Here is a 15,202-nt window from a genome sequence, read left to right as displayed (position 1 = left end):
AGTAGAGCAGATAACAGAGTCTAATCTGTGTGATTATCTGTCTGCCTCTGTTTGCTGTTTTCCATCAGTGAAGCAGCTGACCAACCCCACCTCGGTTTCTGGATCCTATGGAAGCCAAGGCTAAGAGCGGGGCACCAGCGCCCAAGGCATCCTCTAAAGCAGAGAAGACAGAGAAGAAGGAGGCAGCTCCCCCTAAAAAGGTTGACCCTGCTCAAGTAGAGCCTCTACCCCCAGCAGCCCCTGTGGAAGAGCCTCAAATGGAGGATGGATCAGCTGAACCAGAGGGGGCACCAGAGGGGGAGGAGGCAGCAGAGGCCAGTACGGACTCCCTGGAAAGCCTGAAGCCCTTCCTCATTGGTGGTGCCATCATCGCTGCTGGTGCCATCCTGTTGGGGGCACTGTTGTTGGCACGAAGAAATTAACCACCACCACTCATCATCAAAACCTATTGGTCGATGGGTTAACGAGTCACTTGCTGATTGGTTCATAGACTATCATGCTGCTGGTAGAGATGGGGTTATGGGGAGCCACTGTGCTTCTTAACTTTAATTCAGTCTGACCTTACTTGTAGTGAATATAAACATCAGTGAACATTCAAGTAATATATTTTTGGGCCCCTGCTAGTATACTCACGCATGAATTTGCTCCACCCCTCTAACTGCACCTACTTATTATAGGTCTACAGGCTTTTAATCACCATACAAATGCACTCCAACAGTTACACTGGACACACACATATAAACAGTACTTGAACACCCTATTTATCCAGTATGCACTGATAAACATTTAGATGTTTCTGGGTCTACTAATACATAAGTTAGAAGTAGAAATGCAGTAACTTTATATTGTTTGATTTGAAAAAGGTCATATGAAGTGAAGTATGAAGTATATTAAACATACTATTGTGAGTGCCTAGCAGGTTTGGGGTCAATTTCATTTGAATTCCAGTCAATTCAGGAAGTACACTGAAATGTATTTATTTGAAGACCATACATGTTAGAGTGATAGTGCGAGAGACTGTGCAGCTACTGTAATAGTACTGTACATTGTATGTATGAATTTCGATTCAGAATGAAAATATTCTACATGTAATATGTGGTGTACCAATGTATGTAGTAGCTTGGTCAGTCATGCTCAGCATATACACAAATATATTACATCCATATCCAACCTCCAGGAAAGCCTTGAAAGTATGATGAAATGATGATAATACATGCATTACGGTTTATTTTCTAATACATTAATATTTTTTGATAGTTTGATAAACCTAGAATCCAAGTAGATGGGAGTAGAGAAATAGCTGGATTTATTTAGTAGATAAACTGAGATTGTTTCTTCTGTTGTTTCCCTATTCATTACAGAGAAGCACTCCTATTTTTGATAACAGACAAACAGTTTAAATGTTTTTTTTTTCTTCCTTAAATCAGAGGTCTAGGAGATTTTCAACACCCAATCAAACATCTTGCTTGAACCCTGGCATGTAGCGTACCATGATGCAATATCAATACCTCCAGCACAGCAACAGAACAGACACATATTCTGCAGATACATGTTCAAATAGCCTAGTCATCACGTCACAGAGTACTAAATAAAATCTATCAGTTATTTTCCTTGGTCTCAAAGAGCGTATAAATGCAATAATTCCAGTAGGACTCCACATTTTAGCACATGTTCTGTGTGATATTAAAATAATGGTAATGATGGTGACATGTTGATGGGTAATACTATTGTAAATGGAGAATGAGAGCCAGATGATGATGATTAAACCTATATTTTCTTGATATCCCAGCTCCCTATATAACCTATTTTCCCTCTTGCACACTCCCTCCCCTGACTCCAAAGCTCCTTGTGTAAATCCAAATGGTTGTCTTGTGACCTGACCTTTATTAAAGGCAATGAACCAGCTTGCATAGACTCAAGGATCTCTTTGATAGCTGTGAATAATTGTGTGTCCTACACTCTCCACCAATAGAATTAGCTAGGGTTCATTGTGTTGAGGATGATGCACTCCTTTCATTGTTTCATTTCCTCCATCATCACTGATATGAATAGGACTGACTGGCTGTATTATGTACACCATTCACATGTTAGCGGTCATGAAAAGGAGACAAATTGTAGAAGCCATAAAGAAGAAATAGGAGATATCCAGGGGCTTTTAAATATTACCATGCTGGCCAATAGGGTTTCTAAACACCGTGATGTTTCAAATTCTCAAAGAGATAACCAGTTCCAGATGTGACTCATGTGAATCTAGTATTGGACTAGTCCAAATTAGAAAACTGAGGGGAGAGTCATATTCTAAACAGAGCCCTAATATCTTCGGAAAATCGAATGTGTACCATGAAAACATCAATAGGTTAAGGTAAATGGAGCTATGAATGAGGGGTAAATGGAGCTATGAATGAGGGGTAAATGGAGCTATGAATGAGGGGTAAATGGAGCTATGAATGAGGCGCAGCGCATTCAATCAAACCTTTCTAGAACCCCCTGTAACGTTGCAGTCCCTGAACATGCCCCAGTATTGAGGGAGGAGCGATGCGCGTTGGCTACATTTTTTTTCTTTCCCCCCTGTGTGCTTTCTTGCCGGTTTGCTAGGGTTACTGCAGAACATTTACTTTACAGTGAGTCGATAACTACTTTATTGTTTGAGTCTCTATTTAGCCATGATATAAAACACATTGGTAAACATGGCTGTTTTATTCTAACACGTTTTGGTTAACTAGCTAGTTAAATGCAACGGGTTTGGAAATGTGTGCGCTAGCTAGTACTGTGTAACGTTAGCTAGCACGCCTGTTTACATGTCCACGCTTAGACTGAGCATCAGTAAACCATAGCTGTCAAGTTATCTACACAATTGATAGGCTATACGGTTTCGTTCAGTTATGCATTTATCATGTTATAGCTACCTTTTTCTTCAAGCCACAATTCCGCCGTTGGCTGGCTAGCTTAACATTAACTACGTTTTTTTGTCATTTAGCAGACGCTCTTAATCAGAGCAATTTACAGCAGTGTAAAAATTTTTCGTAATTCTGTTGCTCTGTTCTAATTTATTTTCAGGGCCTCAGTCGAAAGAAATCAAAATGATTATCCCGGTCCGGTGCTTCACCTGTGGGAAAATCGTTGGTAATAAATGGGAGGCGTACCTTGGCCTCCTTCAAGCTGAATACACTGAAGGGTGAGAGACACATGTTTGTTGTGGTCATGGTTTACATTGTATTTCCCTAAGATTAATCCCTTTCTCAAAATATATTGTCTTGTTTTATTTCATTTTATATTTTTAATAGCTACATAGGCTACTCCTGAAACATATCAAACTCTCCTATCTGCTCCCCTTTGTTTGGTTGGCAGTGATGCCCTTGATGCTCTTGGTCTGAAGAGGTATTGCTGTCGGAGGATGCTGCTGGCCCATGTAGACCTTATTGAGAAGTTGTTGAATTATGCACCCCTGGAGAAATGATGGATACAACAACCACAAGAATCATCTGGCCTATTTACAGACAAGCCCTGGCTGACAGCCAGTGAGGCAGTGCACCCTGATGGATTGACATCCTCAAGAGACTATTTTCCCACCTTGTTTGAATTGTACATGTTTTTGTTGTTGTTGGCTAAAGCCACTTAACATGTAATTTACATTGTGTAAATAAACAAGACAGGAGGCGAACCCCTTTAAGCAGCATGGGTCAGGCATTGAAAACTACCTAGTCCTCTTGTGTAGCAATCCCTTTTTGCAATAAACACACTTGTTCCAACTCATTTTAACAGCCTTTTTTAATCAGTTCAAATTTGATACAAAAGAAGGGGGAAGAGGGGGGAAAAAAACACTGCACAATTCAACATACAAAAAAATGTACCTCTGCTTTGTGCATGTCGGTGTGGCAAACAACAAAAGTTGCAGCCACGACCCTGAAACCGTCAATTTATAATCAAAAAATAAAATGACAAAGACAGGAACACTGAGAAAGGGGGTTGGTGATGGCTGAGATCAGAAGATTATAAGGTAAAATGCTTGGTGGCTGCTGAGTACCAGGGAAATGTGAACGGGGGACTATGGACATTCATTTTGTCTCACCATCAGTTCATCCATTATCCCAGACTTTTAAGCAGCTTGGTTCAGAAATAAAGTCCTGCCTCCCCTCCTACTCAGCCTGACGGGGACAAAGACCACCTAGAATGTCCTGGGGGAAAGAAAGACAAAAGTTCTGTCAGGAGTGTGTAAATACAAAGGGTTGACTGAAAAAACAGGTGCTTGGCAATTAGAGGCATTTGTGTATTTCAGGGTGTGAGTAAGTGGTGGTAGTCTGTAGATTACAGAATTAGAGGGGAGACGTGTTGGAGATACGACAGGGCCAGAGAGCTTACCTAGCGGTGCCGCTCGCGGTGCTCCCTATGTCTATCTCGTTCCCGAACACGCTCCCGGTCTCTCCCATCTCTCTCCCCACTTAGGGAGCGTTCTCGGTGCCGGCGGGACATTCCTGCAGTCTCCCATTCCTGGCTGTAGGACTCTTCCCTTTCTTCCCTTCCTCTGCCCCGTTCTCTTTCCCTGTCTCGCTCCCTATCTCGGGAACGGTGTTCTCTGTCACGGGAACGGTGTCTTTTCCTATAAAGAGAACAAGTTAAGAGTGAGGCCACATTACAATATCCATTTGTGATGGAAGAACTGTCCATGAGAGGTCCAAACTATTTTTCCAGCACTGACCTGGAGCCATAAGACTTGCTCTCGATGGAGAAGAGGCAGTCTTTCAGAGAGGTGACCAGCGCTCGACAGCGCTCGTCCCCATACACTCTTGACTGCTTGATAACAGCAATGGCAGTCAAAAGCGTCTCAATGGCCAGGGGCATGTCTCCTACACGAGACAAGGTTACAGAGTTTATTACAACGACACGATTTAAGATGACCATGATCTGCATTGTGTACTGCACATGTCATTGTCTTTGGGTCTCTAGTCTAGATTTATCATCATGAATCTGTATTTGAGTGTCTAATGTAGGAATGTTTCAGAGAGAGTCTAACCAGCAGTAGCTCCAGACACAGCCTTGGTGATGGCGCTGCTGGCGATAGCTCTGTTTCTGTTCATCAGCTCATCAAACTCTCCCTCTGGCATTTGGGGTGTGGGCGCTTCACTGTCCCTGCTGCTAGAGAAAGAGACACTCCCTTACTGATCATCATCATACATACATATCCATACAACTTGTGATAGACATGTTTACCAATTAATACAAAATAATTCCATAATATAAAGTACAGTGGATGAGCTCACCTGTGCCGGTTGTACGGTGTGTTGTGTTGTTGACTGTAGTTGTCATGTTGTGCTGGAGGAAAGAAGGCGGGGTTGAGATGCAGGGAGGGTGGAGGATGGCTGGGGAGACGTAGAGGTGGTGGAGGGAAAAGGTGTGGCATGGGGGGAGGGGGAATGTGTGGGGGAAGGTGAGGGAAAAGAGGAGGCGGCAGCCTAAAGTATGGGACTGACAGAGGGGGAGGTTTGTTGTGAATGTGTTGGGGGTGGATAGTGTGAGGGACAGTGGAGTGGTTCTGGTTGAGCACAGGAGGGGAGACGGAGGCGTTTTTGTCCCCAGTATCTGACGACTCTTTTGAGTTAGAGCGCTGGGGGACACCTATGGAAAAGGAGGAGGGACAGTTTGATTTTGTTTCTATGCAGCATTGGATATCGCTTACGAGATAGATTTGAGTACCAATTTATTTGCTGTAAGTAGATGTGTGCTTACGTTTATTAGCCTGGGCTTCAAACACGGCAAGATTCTGGCGTGTGGCAAAGCGGCAGTCCACCTTTTCCCCATTAACATGACAATTTGGCAAAGTCTCCAGCAACCTCTGCAATGACTCTTCTGTGGCCACCACTACCTCAGCGTATCTATAGAGATAAAAGACAAATATCAGCTAGTGTACTTTATGGTACCAGCTGGATAGAAAGGCTATTCCAGAGCTTTGAAAGGCCTTCACAACATAATCGACTAGCCATCAGTAACCACCAGAGCAGCCTTGTCCAGTTCTTCAGGGTCTGGAGACAACACTTTGGCTCTGGATCATGCACAGATAATAAAACGTTGGTAGTCATCTGTAAGATCTGTATTTAGCTTAGCTACTGGAGCATCATATTTATTTGAAGACTAATTTGACTCAATAGGTGTCTCCAGGTCTCCCTAGAACACCATGGCCAGACCCAGTCATGAAATGACAAAACACCCAGTTAATAAACAGTGAAGAAATAGATCACATTAGATTAGAATGATGCCCAGTGGATAGGCCTAACTCTCACCCTCTGGACTGGCCATTAGCTCTGTTCTCAGCAAATTTGATCTCCACAATGTCCTTCACACCCAAGGTGCGAGCCACGTTAATAAGGTCTTTGTCAGAGGTCCACTGAGGAGAGAGGTAAAGGAGTACAAAGGAGAGAGAGGGAGAAGATGAGTAAAAATGAAGGATAGGGACAGAAAGGTAATAGGCCTAGGTGGCTGTATCTCATTACAGAACATAGGCTAATAGATTAGCAAACTGGATTGAAGGTAATGGTGATGGTGGGAGACTCACCCAGGAGAAGTTGCCCACATATACAGCCAGTCTCTTGTTCCACACCCCACTGTAAGTGTACAGTATTGCTGGTTTGCTCTCCTCTTTCGTTGGCTGGTTCTTGCTGAGAGGGATAGTATCTTCTGAGAATTTCCTTTCCCGGCTCACAGAGCCAGTGAGCACATCATCATAAAGATCACTTGCCTCTGCTGTCATTGCAAAATCTCCATCCTATAGAGGACAGAAGATAGACATAATCCCTCAATGCCTAGTTTATCACTCACAATGACCATCCATGAAAAATCTGACAAACTACAAGAGAACAATAACCTCCACATGTGTATTGTTGATATCAAGGATAAGAAATTGAATAGTATGATTTTTGACATTAATTAATGTAAGATGTTGACATGCTGGTCATGCTAAAATCAAACCTCATTCAACAAGTTATTTTAGTTCCCACTTCAAGAATCTTCTGCATTCACTTTCAGCTTCTCACAACTACAGCTCTTTTCATAACCTCTCTCGGCCTGTCTCACCTCCCCGTTGTTTTGACTGAACTTCTCGTCGTAGATGTCTATGAGGTCAGTTGTACCACCACCATCGGCCGCTTTAGCCGCCATCCCGAGTCCTGGGTTGGCAGTGCAGCCTCTGGCTACGTTTTCTCTCAGCAATCGACACTTGGCAATAAACGCAAGGAAATAACTAAAGGTGCATATTTTGCACCTTTCCGTGCGTCTATGTTTTATTGATGTAGCTAGTCCAGCTGGCTAACGTTATCCAGTTAGCGTCTCAATATTGTTTAAAAAACTAGCAAGGTGGCGAACGTTAGCGAAATGGCTAGCTAGCATCACCTCGCATTCCCTCCCATTGCAGGGAAGCTGGCGTGGACGGAATATCAAAGGCAAACAAATAAATTACCAACCCGGATTAAAAAGTCAACAAATATTATACTTTCAAAATGTGATATAATTGTTATGGAAGTCTACATGCAAAAACGGATAACATTCAGGTAAACACTCAGCTAGCTTGTTGCTGCTACATCAGAACAGAAGCGGAATCGAGGAGTGCATCTCAAATATCTCCCGTGTAAAACAGGCATGATATTACGAGGTTCCGTAAACAATTATTTAGCTATCAGCTTAATAATATGTTGTTAATACGTGAATATATAATGTAAATATGAGACATGTTGATACACGTATTATTATTTAACATGCATTTCAAGAACCATTTGGAAGAAGTAATAATTTCCCTTACCAATATGGCGCCATTTATTTCTCCAAGCTGGAGCGGACATTTCCTGCTGTGTCCCCCTGTTATTATGTGACTGTCTTTAGCTAGCAGGGACTTGTCAATTTTGGGCCACCGGCTGCTCTCGAGTCAACAAGAACAGTCACATCAGGATTCAGCAGTCACAAATAAGGACACAATGCTGTCTGCTTTCGTTGCTAAAAGAGTGAGTCGTATTTGGAATATAAACGTTAGGCTAACGTTTTTTTTTTTTAACCTTTGTACGGTCTCTATTCACACGCACATGGGCCTACATACACCATCATCTGCTCATTCACACATAATATGCACATACATTTATACTGACTCTACACGCACACTCTGCTGCTTTTGATGCCTCGTCAGTTTACCCCTATACATATCTACCTCCATCACTCCGGCTTCTCTGCACATTGGAAATATGGTATTTGAACTGACCCGGTATATAGTTTTTATTCTTTTTATTTCACCTATATTTAACCAGGTAAGCTAGTTGAGAACAGGTTCTCATTTACAACTGCGACCTGGTATAGTATGCTTACTTGCTGTGTTCTTCATATTTCTCGTGTTTTTTCTTCTAGTTTTATCCTCATTGTTTTTGATTATTGCATTGTTGGGCTTTGCGTTTGCAAGAAAGGTATTCCACTGTACTTGGGCATGTGACATTGAAACTTGTTAGGACAGTCGATTGAATGTAGTAGCTAACGTTAGCTAGCTAGATAACTAATGCCAAGACTGGCGAGCTAGCTGGCTAGAAATGCTGTCTATTCTGACTGAAGCTAACTAAAGTTAGCCCATAAACCTAGTTGACTACAGAGTTTGAAAGTAATTTTCTGCATCTGATTTAGCCTATGACCTTTGCCAATCTGACTTGTGAGTACCCTACAGGACAGTCATTGTAAGCTACTTTTCTAGCATTAAAACCATATCCATGTTGTTGTACAGTCAGTCCAGTTGTTGGTAAGGATGTTGTTTATCTTGTCCAGCTGGTAAGTAAGGTATGCCAGGCGTCATGGAGACCAGCTGTGGCAGAACTAGTAACTACAAGGGGTTACAAAGGAGAGGCACCTGATGACTCTAGGGGTGACCTAATTGAGATCCCCCTGCCCCCATGGACAGAGAAGGATGGCGAGACCATGGACATCAAGAGACGGCGCCTGCTCTTCCAAAGCCGAAAGAGGGGCATGCTGGAGAATTGCATATTGCTCAGGTGAGTGGACCACTGATCATACTATATATATTTTAGTATTGATTTTAGTCTTCTATTTAATCATGAGCAAAGCTCATACTATGATAGAGCCCACGATAGAGATATAAGGAATTTATAAACCATCAGGTTTAAGGTCAGGCAGCATGTGTGGTCAGTGGCAGAGGCATGATTTTAATTATAGTGTGCAACTTACAATATGTGTATCTGAGTCTTGGACACATTTCAAAACCATACACTTGCACATACCAATCATTGCCTTTCCCCTTTCAGCCTGTTTGCCAAACAATATCTTAATACAATGACCGAGCACCAGTTAAGACAGTATGACAGACTGATCAACGAGCCTAGCAACGACTGGGACATCTACTACTGGGCAACAGGTGAGGAGAGTGGTTCAGCTTCATATCTTATCAACTGTGATTATCCACTCTGATCTACACCAGGGCAAGAAAAGACATATAATACAGTTAGTTATACTGTTGTTTAGAAATAGTTATTATTTTCAAGCTGTTCTGCTTGACTTTCTTAGTGTTATGGTGAGCCAATTTGCCCATTCTATATGAAATGTGTGTTGTCTTTCCCTCCTCTCAACAGAGGCCCAGCCTGTACCTGATGTGTACACAGGTGAAATCATGGACCTACTGAAGGAGTTCACTAAGAACAAAGATCAGGAACAGAGGCTGGACGCACCCAACCTGGAATACCTGGACAAGGGGAGCCAGTGAAGCCTGGCTGACACATCCCTCTCAGGGTGTTTTCACATAGTCTTCTTTAACATAACTGATCTCAGTCCTCTTTAAAGTGAACTCTGGGGTAAAAAAGAAGGAAAAGGTCTCAGTTCTCTTTGTATTCACATTGCCCATGCCTTTGAATGAGGACTCAGCTTTTTTGCCAGTTCACTTCACCTATTTTGTTGTCAGAGTCCTCTTTTCATTCACATTGCTATGTTTAGAAAGGAACCAATATCTTTTTCCAACATTCATTCAATGCACTGTGGGTGCAGGACAAGCCAATTCAGTCAGAATGTGTTATTGGACAACAAAATGTACCTACTTATATTTAGGAAGCTAAAAGATTACAATTATGTCTCATTTTGAACTAAATGCAATCAGAATATTAACATATAAATATTATTCAGAACAACTGCAGATTAAATAATGCTGTAATAGAGCTGTTGCCCGGGTGCCGAGGATGTGGATTTCGATTAAGGCAGCCCCCCCAGCACCTCTCTGGTTCAGAGGGGTTGGGTTAAATGCGGAAGACACATTTCAATTGAATACATTGTTGGACAACTGAATAGGTATCCCACTTTTCCCTTTTACACCCATTGTAGGCTACCGCCCCTTTAAGAGCTAGAATCGATTTGGTTCCTTATGTTGTGATTTTGCAGTCTTCTCACACTATTCAAACCCCATGGTTGAATAAACAGTGCATGAAGCTATCTTAGCCATAAGATCACATATTGCAAAAAATTATCTGAACTAAAAACTCCAGGCATATGTTGGCATTTCTGGTCATCCTTGCCAATCAAGATCCTTAAACAGCACATGTTTTCCCCCCGCAAATCTGCACATCACCATTTTCTCATTTGTGGCACCAATGTGAGGGGCAATTGTAGTGAATACGGTGTTGCAGTAGTCTACTGTGTGGTGCGGGAATAATGACAAGCGAAGCTGGGGATCTTTGTGTTCACATTGCCCTAAAAATGGGAACCGAACTCAGTCCACCTCTCGCGGTGGTCTAAGTTCGCTTCGCTTCGGAGTTCATTCTTTGGTGGTCTGGGTTCTTATGGATTGTTCACACTATCACACTGCACAAAAAATATAGCGGAGAAAAAATGTTGTCTGGAAGGGACCAAGTGTGAAAACACCCTCAGAGAAAGCTAATGGTTCTCATCATAATTTACCGGAGAAACCCTCCTAGACAAGGACAATTCCTGCAGAAAGCCATTGCACTACATGCATATTTCTATCACCGGCCTTATTCATAAGACCTTCAACACAGAATGAAAATAATGACTGTAGTACACGGATGTGCGAGGTAACTACTGAACAAAAAATATTAACGCAACATGTACAGTGTTGGTTACATGAGCTGAAATAAAATATCACAGAAATGTTCCATATGCACAAAAAGCTTATTTCTCTCAAATGTTGTGCACACGTTTGTTTATTTCCTTGTTAGTGAGCAATTCCCCTTTGGCATTTCACCCACCCTGCTCATGTTTGGGTTCTAGTGAATACGACCCAGGTGCTTGGGTGAGTTGCAGTGTCAGTGCATGGACACCAGGGGGAAGCAAAACTACTGTTTCATTCCCTTTTTGCACAGCACTGCTAATCACAGGTCTACGGTAACATACTGGGAATGCAGATTCTAAAACATGAAGCTCAATATTCACTTAAATGCAGAGATGCAGGCACCAAAACAGTTAATAGTTAAATTATATAAGGTTATTGTGGGTTGCACTGGCAAGCTATGGACAATCATGCTGTCCTTGATGTCTGTAATTAGCTTTCAGCTCAGCAACTCAGGCTAAGATGATTCATAATGTAGATAGATATCTGCATAACATTAATAGGCAAGGCTCTCCTTTCACCACGAATGAGTAAACGTATTCTGCTGTGCATAATGTTTGTGCGAGTGTGTGTGTATGTTTGCACTGGGTATGTGTAATCGGTGTGAAATGGGTAGTTAGCGGGGTGCGGGAATAGTGTTTCAATCGGTGACGTCACTCGCTCTGAGACCTTGAAGTTGTTGTTTCCCTTGCTCTGCAAGGATTGCGGCTTTTGTGAAGCGATAGGTAACGATGCTTCGACGGTAACTATCGACAATGTGTGCAGAGGATCCCTGGTTCGAGCCCAGGTAGGGGCGAGGAGAGGGACGAAAGCTATACACTGTTACATGTGATTGTAGGGCTGTGTGTCTGAGCGTCAAATAGTATCAGTTCTTACATTGCAGATTGTATTTTCCCTGAAACACATAAACAGTGTTTATTTCTCCCTCTCCCCCTGCTACCATGTTGACAGTGGTAGGAATTTCTCTGTTATCATGTAATCTCAGTGTAATGTTCTGAGACCAGCAGGGAGGTGCCCTTTGGCCAGGGGGTGTGCAGAGTATTCGAACAGAAATGAGACAAATCAAATCAAATCAAATTTATTTATATAGCCCTTCGTACATCAGCTGATATCTCAAAGTGCTGTACAGAAACCCAGCCTAAAACCCCAAACAGCAAGCAATGCAGGTGTAGAAGCACGGTGGCTAGGAAAAACTCCCTAGAAAGGCCAATACCTAGGAAGAAACCTAGAGAGGAACCAGGCTATGTGGGGTGGCCAGTCCTCTTCTGGCTGTGCCGGGTGGAGATTATAACAGAACATGGTCAAGATGTTCAATGTTCATAAATGACCAGCATGGTCGAATAATAATAAGGCAGAACAGTTGAAACTAGAGCAGCAGCACAGTCAGGTGGAAGTTGAAACTGAAGCAGCAGCATGGCCAGGTAGACTGGGGACAGCAAGGAGTCATCATGTCAGGTAGTCCTGGGGCATGGTCCTAGGGCTCAGGTCAGTTGAAACTGGAACAGCAGCATGGCCAGGTGGACTGGGGACAGCAAGGAGTCATCATGTCAGGTAGTCCTGGGGCATGGTCCTAGGGCTCAGGTCCTCCAAGAGAGAGAAAGAAAGAGAGAAGGAGAGAATTAGAGAACGCACACTTAGATTCACACAGGACACCGAATAGGACAGGAGAAGTACTCCAGATATAACAAACTGACCCCAGCCCCCCGACACATAAACTACTGCAGCATAAATACTGGAGGCTGAGACAGGAGGGGTCAGGAGACACTGTGGCCCCATCCGAGGACACCCCCGGACAGGGCCAAACAGGAAGGATATAACCCCACCCACTTTGCCAAAGCACAGCCCCCACACCACTAGAGGGATATCTTCAACCACCAACTTACCATCCTGAGACAAGGCTGAGTATAGCCCACAAAGATCTCCGCCACGGCACAACCCAAGGGGGGGGGGGGCGCCAACCCAGACAGGATGACCACAACAGTGAATCAACCCACTCAGGTGACGCACCCCCTCCAGGGACGGCATGAGAGAGCCCCAGCAAGCCAGTGACTCAGCCCCTGTAATAGGGTTAGAGGCAGAGAATCCCAGTGGAAAGAGGGGAACCGGCCAGGCAGAGACAGCAAGGGCGGTTCGTTGCTCCAGAGCCTTTCCGTTCACCTTCCCACTCCTGGGCCAGACTACACTCAATCATATGACCCACTGAAGAGATGAGTCTTCAGTAAAGACTTAAAGGTTGAGACCGAGTTTGCGTCGCTGACATGGGTAGGCAGACCGTTCCATAAAAATGGAGCTCTATAGGAGAAAGCCCTGCCTCCAGCTGTTTGCTTAGAAATTCTAGGGACAATTAGGAGGCCTGCGTCTTGTGACCGTAGCGTACGTATAGGTATGTACGGCAGGACCAAATCAGAGAGATAGGTAGGAGCAAGCCCATGTAATGCTTTGTAGGTTAGCAGTAAAACCTTGAAATCAGCCCTTGCTTTGACAGGAAGCCAGTGTAGAGAGGCTAGCACTGGAGTAATATGATCAAATTTTTTGGTTCTAGTCAGGATTCTAGCAGCCGTATTTAGCACTAACTGAAGTTTATTTAGTGCTTTATCCGGGTAGCCGGAAAATAGAGCATTGCAGTAGTCTAACCTAGAAGTGACAAAAGCATGGATTAATTTTTCTGCATCATTTTTGGACAGAAAGTTTCTGATTTTTGCAATGTTACGTAGATGGAAAAAAGCTGTCCTCGAAATGGTCTTGATATGTTCTTCAAAAGAGAGATCAGGGTCCAGAGTAATGCCGAGGTCCTTCACAGTTTTATTTGAGACGACTGTACAACCATTAAGATTAATTGTCAGATTCAACAGAAGATCTCTTTGTTTCTTGGGACGTAGAACAAGCATCTCTGTTTTGTCCGAGTTTAATAGTAGAAAGTTTGCAGCCATCCACTTCCTTATGTCTGAAACACATGCTTCTAGCGAGGGCAATTTTGGGGCTTCACCATGTTTCATTGAAATGTACAGCTGTGTGTCATCCGCATAGCAGTGAAAGTTTACATTATGTTTTCGAATAACATCCCCAAGAGGTAAAATATATAGTGAAAACAATAGTGGTCCTAAAACGGAACCTTGAGGAACACCGAAATTTACAGTTGATTTGTCAGAGGACAAACCATTCACAGAGACAAACTGATATCTTTCCGACAGATAAGATCTAAACCAGGCCAGAACATGTCCGTGTAGACCAATTTGGGTTTCCAATCTCTCCAAAAGAATGTGGTGATCGATGGTATCAAAAGCAGCACTAAGGTCTAGGAGCACGAGGACAGATGCAGAGCCTCGGTCCGATGCCATTAAAATGTCATTTACCACCTTCACAAGTGCCGTCTCAGTGCTATGATGGGGTCTAAAACCAGACTGAAGCATTTCGTATACATTGTTTGTCTTCAGGAAGGCAGTGAGTTGCTGCGCAACAGCCTTCTCTAAAATTTTTGAGAGGAATGGAAGATTCGATATAGGCCGATAGTTTTTTATATTTTCTGGGTCAAGGTTTGGCTTTTTCAAGAGAGGCTTTATTACTGCCACTTTTAGTGAGTTTGGTACACATCCAGTGGATAGAGAGCCGTTTATTATGTTCAACATAGGAGGGCCAAGCACAGGAAGCAGCTCTTTCAGTAGTTTAGTTGGAATAGGGTCCAGTATGCAGCTTGAAGGTTTAGAGGCCATGATTATTTTCATCATTGTGTCAAGAGATATAGTACTAAAACACTTGAGCGTCTCTCTTGATCCTAGGTCCTGGCAGAGTTGTGCAGACTCAGGACAACTGACAAGCCTCCCTTTGCCTGGTTCTACCCTCAAGTCACCAGAACCATTGTGCTGGACACTCAGGCGATTACAGAAGACATTTATGATTTAAAATATTAAGTCCATCACCTGAGAGAACAGTCTCAGCTCACGAGCACAGACACAATTTGCACTTCAGTAGTCTTCAATATTCTGTACCCAGGCTACTTCCTCGTTTGGCAATAAAATAATAAAACCTCTTGGCATGAATCGTAAAGTGGTGATTTGCTCACAATTGATCAAAGATTAAATTGCCACACAAAGTAATTTTACATACAGCTCCTGCATGGAC

At 43.1% G+C, this 15,202-nt stretch overlaps 3 protein-coding genes across 6 annotated transcripts; 2 read left to right on the top strand and 1 right to left on the bottom strand.

The window, feature by feature from the left end:
• The first annotated feature begins 2,489 nt into the window (after positions 1-2,489).
• LOC109881447 (DNA-directed RNA polymerases I, II, and III subunit RPABC5) lies at positions 2,490-3,753 on the top strand. Of its 3 annotated transcripts, none has more exons than XM_020473580.2 (3): positions 2,490-2,621; positions 3,058-3,175; positions 3,349-3,753. In XM_020473580.2, exons 2-3 carry the CDS (start codon positions 3,081-3,083, stop codon positions 3,455-3,457), a joined length of 204 nt encoding a protein of 67 aa, XP_020329169.1. In that variant the 5' UTR covers positions 2,490-2,621; positions 3,058-3,080; the 3' UTR covers positions 3,458-3,753. The 3 variants fall into 3 exon arrangements, with proteins under 3 accessions (XP_020329169.1, XP_031686962.1, XP_031686960.1); XM_031831102.1 differs by having other exon boundaries at positions 2,504-2,621; positions 3,066-3,175; XM_031831100.1 differs by having other exon boundaries at positions 2,543-2,681.
• On the bottom strand, positions 3,751-7,613 carry LOC109881445 (cleavage and polyadenylation specificity factor subunit 7). Of its 2 annotated transcripts, none has more exons than XM_020473577.1 (9): positions 7,066-7,613; positions 6,548-6,757; positions 6,276-6,379; positions 5,725-5,870; positions 5,259-5,613; positions 5,012-5,130; positions 4,697-4,844; positions 4,360-4,597; positions 3,751-4,175 (listed from the first exon to the last, which is right to left on the bottom strand). In XM_020473577.1, the coding sequence occupies exons 1-8, from the start codon at positions 7,147-7,149 to the stop codon at positions 4,360-4,362; spliced, it is 1,404 nt and encodes a 467-aa protein (XP_020329166.1). In that variant the 5' UTR covers positions 7,150-7,613; the 3' UTR covers positions 3,751-4,175. The 2 variants fall into 2 exon arrangements, with proteins under 2 accessions (XP_020329166.1, XP_020329165.1); XM_020473576.2 differs by having other exon boundaries at positions 5,012-5,133; positions 7,066-7,610.
• Positions 7,614-7,792: 179 nt separating this feature from the next.
• LOC109881446 (succinate dehydrogenase assembly factor 2, mitochondrial-like) lies at positions 7,793-11,129 on the top strand. The gene is made up of 4 exons (XM_020473579.2): positions 7,793-7,985; positions 8,785-9,008; positions 9,279-9,388; positions 9,603-11,129. The coding sequence occupies exons 1-4, from the start codon at positions 7,959-7,961 to the stop codon at positions 9,731-9,733; spliced, it is 492 nt and encodes a 163-aa protein (XP_020329168.1). The 5' UTR covers positions 7,793-7,958; the 3' UTR covers positions 9,734-11,129.
• The last annotated feature ends 4,073 nt before the right edge of the window (positions 11,130-15,202 follow it).

Source organism: Oncorhynchus kisutch, linkage group LG8 (assembly GCF_002021735.2).
Source record: "Oncorhynchus kisutch isolate 150728-3 linkage group LG8, Okis_V2, whole genome shotgun sequence".
Lineage (NCBI taxonomy): Eukaryota > Metazoa > Chordata > Actinopteri > Salmoniformes > Salmonidae > Oncorhynchus > Oncorhynchus kisutch.
This window is presented reverse-complemented; position numbering and strand designations above follow the sequence as displayed.